General features: G+C 42.3%; 1 protein-coding gene across 3 annotated transcripts in view; it reads left to right on the forward strand.

Moving 5' to 3' along the window:
* The window catches only part of lingo2 (leucine rich repeat and Ig domain containing 2), a 204,907-nt gene extending 200,093 nt beyond the window's left edge, over positions 1–4,814 (forward strand). For all 3 annotated transcript variants that reach the window (XM_019884033.1, XM_019884034.1, XM_019884035.1), the window contains one exon: positions 1,862–4,814. In XM_019884033.1, coding sequence (XP_019739592.1) covers positions 1,874–3,715 — 1,842 coding nt within the window. In that variant the 5' untranslated portion in view covers positions 1,862–1,873 and the 3' untranslated portion in view covers positions 3,716–4,814. The remainder of the gene's footprint in view (positions 1–1,861) is intronic.
* Positions 4,815–6,178: the final 1,364 nt, after the last annotated feature.

Here is a 6,178-nt window from a genome sequence, read left to right on the forward strand (position 1 = left end):
GTGTTCTGATTTTTTTTGGGGGGGGGGGGGCGGGATTCATCCAAAAGTGCTGCTTTGGTTTTTAAACTTTTGTATGCCTGTCAAGAGTTTGTGTGTGCAATCATCACGCGTGTTCTTCTCTGCATGCATTCATTTGACACCACCGCCATCGCTCTGAATTATTAATGCAATGACTAATTATAGGCCCATGCCACCGTAGCAACCGAGCCTGAGGAGAAAAAATAAAAACACCCCATCGGCGCAGCGCAGTGTTGGCCACTGTTATTGTGCCCTAAATGACACCTCAGCTGCTACTATGTTTTTCTCCGTTTTCGCCTGTCATTAACCATTTCATTATGCGTCCGTCTGTATTCTATACAGAAGTGTAAACACTTCATGAAATAATTATCTTGTAAACAGAATAAATGGACGAAATGAAAAATGCATATCTGATACGCCCCAGTTTACATCTTTTCAAGCGTAATATCTGATTTATGTGCCTAAAAGCAACAATCAGCTAGTATCACCTGCAGAGAGGTTTAATCTTTCATATTTTGACTCGACAAATAACAACCACGTTAAATATTTAGCACTCTTTTAGTCTCAGAGAGGGTGCGTGCTTGGTGTTGCCTAAACTGGTCAAATTTGAGTCTGTTTTTTTTTTTTTGCAACTAAACATTATCGTCCATGAAAACGAGTCTCTTGTCGTGTGCTTTTTCCAATAAGTCATTCCTCCAGTTGACCATTATGCATAAACGCTCGCCTCATAACTCTGAAGTTTCTCCTCTGCAGGCTGCAAATGTAACTTGCCAGCTTTTTTTTCTTTTTATTAATTTTTTTAAACTCTTCCTTCCAAAACCTGACATCATCAGCATCTCTTTATGGTCATTACACTATTATTGAATGAAGACAGTGCAGTGTTTAAATGTTTACAACCCCTGATGCCATGCATTGCAATTCCATTCCCTGTCATACATTAGACATTTTCTTTTGGTACACCCTTGTTTCCAAATTGATTATTGTTGTATCCCTTTAAAATTGTAAACCAAAAACGCCAGATCATTACCAAGTTGGGGGGAGGGGGGGGGGGGAACAAAGAAAAAGAAGCTTGTTGGAAATTGCAGCCATTTTATGAATAAATAAATAAATAAATAAATAAACTAATTCGATTTACCGTAATGTAGCCCTTTATTTTTATGATGACTGCAAAATATGTATTCCGATTGAACGCACATATGATGTCAAAATAGTAGTAAGAAGACGTTGATGTGCACAGCCACGTTTTACTCTTTGTTTTGCATTCCTTAAAAAAATCTACAGGCATATCACACTGAATTCAGACCAGACTTTTTTCTCACGTTTTTTTTTTTATTTTAATGCTCTGATTCGAAAATGTACAAAAGTAATATATTTCTTCAACACAAAATATTGCCCCATTGTTCATTTGTGAAACGAATAGTGATGGAAATTGTACCCAATCTAATTAAAAATAGACAAACTATTTTGCCGCACCCCAATATGGTGCGGTCTTGTGCTTTTCCCATATATCTTGATGTTATAGCCTCATTCCATCATGAGTGAAAGCAGTTTATGACCATTTTAGCCAAACACTAAATTTAAAGTCAAAACACTGAGCTTATGGTGGCAATATTATGTGTAAAGTCAATATTGTAAAAAAAGTGCACGTTACATAGCGATTGGATTGATTGTGGTCAATTAAAATGTGTTCGCCCAGTGATACCTCTCAGTGGTTTCTCAATTTCTCTTTAATGTTGTAGGAATTACTTGCAGTCACAACACGGGCTGAAATTGTGCATTGTAAAGTAAAGATCCAACCTTGAGTCACTCAATGTTTTTGTGTTGTGTTGGTCTTATTTTTCAGAGCCGTGACGGAATGGTGGACTGCTTGAGCAAAGTCATGCTGCACACCGTCATCTCATGCTGGCAGCCAGTCCTGGGACTGGCTCTGCTGTCCATCTTTGTGGGCTCCTCCCTGGGCTGCCCCTCCCGCTGCGAGTGCTCGGCACAGACCAAGGCCGTGGTGTGCCACCGCAAGCGCATGCCCACCATCCCCGACGGCATCCCGGGAGAGACCAGGATCCTGGACCTGAGTAAAAACAAGTTGACCATGATCAACCCGGATGATTTTGCCGCCTTCCCAGGCCTGGAGGAACTGGACCTGAGCGGGAATATAATCAGCTACGTGGAACCGGGTGCCTTCAATGCTCTATTTGGCATGCACTCGCTCAGCCTGAAGAGCAACCGGATTAAGCTTATTCCTCTTGGCGTCTTCTCGGGCCTGGTCAACCTCACCCGGCTGGACGTGAGCGACAATAAGATCGTCATTCTCCTGGACTACATGTTCCAGGACTTGCACAATCTCAAGTTTTTGGAGGTGGGCGACAACGACCTGGTTTACATCTCGCACCGCGCATTCAGCGGACTTCTGAGCCTAGAGACGCTGGCACTGGAGAGGTGCAACCTCACCGTGGTGCCCTCTGAGGCCCTCTCACACCTCCACAACCTGGTCAGCCTGCACCTGCGATACCTCAGCATCAGCACTTTGCATCCATACTCCTTCAAAAAGCTGTTCCGGCTGCGCCATTTGGAGATCGATAATTGGCCCTCACTGGACCACATCCCGGCAAACACCCTGCATGGCCTGAACCTCACCACCCTATCCATCACCAACACTAACCTGTCATCCTTCCCCTACCAGGCCTTGAAGCACCTGCCCTACCTGACGCACCTCAACCTGTCCTACAACCGCATCCGGCACATTGAAGGTGGAATGTTGATGGACCTGGTTCGCCTTCAAGTATTTCACCTGGTCGGCGCTCAGCTCACCGCCATCGAACCCTACGCCTTCCAGGGCCTTCGGGGGCTGAAGGTGCTCAACGTTTCTCACAACCGGCTGGACACGCTGGAGAAGGGAGTGTTCCATTCCCCAGAAGCTTTGGAGGTCCTCCTCATTGACAACAACCCGCTAGTGTGCGACTGCCGCCTCATGTGGATCTTACAGAAAAGGCACTCCATCTTGTTTGGAGATTCCCAGCCGGAGTGCAACACGCCCGAGGGGATCCGAGGCAGGCCTTTCCAGGAGTTTAAGGAAAGCCTGCTCTCCTACTACGTGACCTGCACCAAACCGAAAATCCGTGAGAACAAAACGCAAACCGTGACAGTGGACGAGGGCCAGCACGCTCTGCTGCACTGCAGCGCCGAGGGGACGCCGAGGCCCACCGTGTCCTGGGTTTCCCCGCGGCGGCGCATCCTGACGGCCAGGAGCCACGGCAGAGTAACGGTGTACAACAACGGCACCCTGGAGATCAAGTCGGCCGAGATTCAAGATGGCGGCGTCTACCTCTGCCTCGCCTCCAACACGGCCGGAAATGACACCCTGATGACATCGCTGGCCGTCAAGAGTCTGGGCTCCCTGTACGCCAACAGGACCCAGTATTACACGGACCCCAGCAACACCACGACCAACGGGACCGCCAACGTCACCCTGGGCTTGGACCTAAAGACCATTTTGGTGTCGACGGCCATGGGTTGCTTCACGTTCCTCGGGATGGTCTTGTTTTGTTTCCTGCTCCTGTTCGTCTGGAGCAGGGGCAAAGGAAAACATAAAAACAACATCGACGTGGAATATGTGCCTCGATCCAAGTCCAACGGCACCAATGTGGACTCGGCCGACGTCCAGGCCGGTCCTCATCGTTTCAACATGAAAATGATGTGACTTGTTTTGTAGAAAAAAATTCTGGATCATCTGTGGAAAATAACCCAAAGTACATTCTATTTTTTTTTCCACACAGAACCACAGCTGACGGACAAGTGGTCACAAAAGACTTTGGGATAAGAGAAAACGAGCTGGACCTTGAATACAATACTGGTAGGATGTCGGAATTGCTTCAGGTCAGACGGAAAGTGAAGAGTTTCCAGGGAAATAAGTGTCATTGATCAGCTTTTTGAGATTTCTATGCCCTCTCCCGAAAAAAAACAGAATGCCATTCGATGTGTCTGGGTTGGATCTTCTGGACTTGGCCGAATCGTGTACAGTCTCAATTTGTATCTTATGCTAAAAATAACCTTTGTTGAGTCTTGCGCCACATGCTTTGTCACCCATCCAATCAAACAATGACGGCAACCATCGCTTCCTCTGTTCAATACTTTTGCCCATGTGTACCTAATGCTTTGTTGTTATGTACACCTACTGTATGTACATACTCATTAAAAAATACTCATAGCAATATTCATGGGATGCATTAGCCAAAATTGATATAAACCTATACTGTATGTTCAGCAAAAAAAAAAAAAACAATGTTAATAACAAAAACAACATGGAAAAAAAAACCATTTGAGACTTTTGAAGTTTCCATAGATTCAGGAAGGGCTTCTATGGGTGATGATGTGTCCCTGCTCCCTCACGATTGACTCAGAAATAAGACATATGAATAAATAGATATTTATCAAAGGAAATATTTTATTTATTAATGATGTTGGTCAAAGATCTATCCTGGACTGCTGTCGGTTGTCCAGTATAATTTCTGGACTTTCCCTTGGTGAACCTGAACCACCGTTTTGTCCGACTTGAGTGTCTTTCCATTACTTTGAAGTGTACCTTTTTGGCTCATGTGTCAACTTTTTGGCTCGTGTGTCAACTTTTTGCTACAGTGATATTTGCATCGTTTCTTTATTCTTTCCCCTGTAGAAAAAAAAATGGACTTTGTTGTGGTAGTTCTTCATTTTCTTGTTGAATCATTTAGATTGTGACAATTTAAAAAAAAACATTAAAAAAATATATATATGTATGTGGAATAAATGCAGTTGTATTTGTACCTGTGGCTGAAGTCAGCTTTATTAATGAGACGAAGTGGCTATCCTATAATTGTGAAATCGCAAATAGCTTGAATCAAAATTAAAATAACTATTCCAGTGGTGCCTTGAGAATATGACCGAAGTGATGAGCATGCAAATAATCCATTTCAACCCCCCCCAAAACACACACAAATGTGTTTTTTATTGTCAAGTCTCATTTATTTATACAGCCCTTAATCAGAAGCCATCTCAAAGGGCTTCACATGCCCACAGTTGACAAGTGATCAGTGAATCCTTCACAGAAAAATAACAATTAGTATCTGCATCTTTTTTTCATTTTATTATGAGATCGAATAATATTTTGCAGGTAAAGTCCACAAGCTAGATATTTATGTGAGTAAAAAAGTGGAGTCCAATTCATTTGAAACAGTGATGTCTTTTCATCTCTCCTTTAGCCGATGACATAATCCAACAAAGGTGAAGGAAAGGTGGCATAACGGTTAAGAGATTAGACATTCCGAAGAGGTCCATTGATCCTCAACTGCAAGGAAACCAACGTGAATTAATAATAGGTGGATCATTTGCTGCCGCCTTCTAGCATTGGGTGTCTGAAGCGCATTTGTGTTTTAAATTTTTGCTTGTATCTAAAAAAATTGGCTATGTGGTGGCCAAAAAAACATGTAAGTCAAGTCATACGTTAAGGATCTACTGTATTTGATTATTGAAATTTTCAATTGATTTTTTTTAACCTTAAAAGTTGTTTTGCATGAAAATAAAATAAAATACCATTAGATTGTTTGGATTTAAATTGATTAGAAAAAACATTCAAGTAAATTGATTTTTTATAAGTGGCATTAAATTGATTTGTACTAATTGTAATGTGTTTGGGTCCTTAAAAAAATGAAGTTTTTAAATGTTGGAAAAAAAAGGTACTTTTTAAATCAATTTAAAGTTTTTCTTGAGAATTCTAATTGACTACGGATATTTAGAAATGTAAGCAGGTGTTGAATAGATTTGGATCCAAATAATAAATTTCATGGGTAAAGTGGTACTCGTGCATTGTGTACCTGTGAAAAAGTTCACACACAAAAGTTAACACCCTGTTTTATGGACGCTGGCATTTTTGTTACTCTGAGTTTCCCAGTGTGGGACAAATAAAGGTTATCTTATCTTATCTTAAGATTGCCTCTGTGGCTGATATAGTTCACGTCAACAACCAAAAATTATTTTTTTCTTTCAGACTTTTTACTTAAGAACCAGAGTTGAGCACTGAATACGTCTGTACTTCTATTGAACTAAGGAGTGTGTGCTGCCAGAGGAATGAAAGTCAAAGTGAACGTTGGAACCATTTTGTGGTCCTGCAGTGTTTCGCCACCCGGATTGA

The sequence above is a fragment of the Hippocampus comes genome, unplaced genomic scaffold, assembly GCF_001891065.2.
Source record: "Hippocampus comes isolate QL1 unplaced genomic scaffold, H_comes_QL1_v1.1 scaffold156, whole genome shotgun sequence".
NCBI lineage: Eukaryota > Metazoa > Chordata > Actinopteri > Syngnathiformes > Syngnathidae > Hippocampus > Hippocampus comes.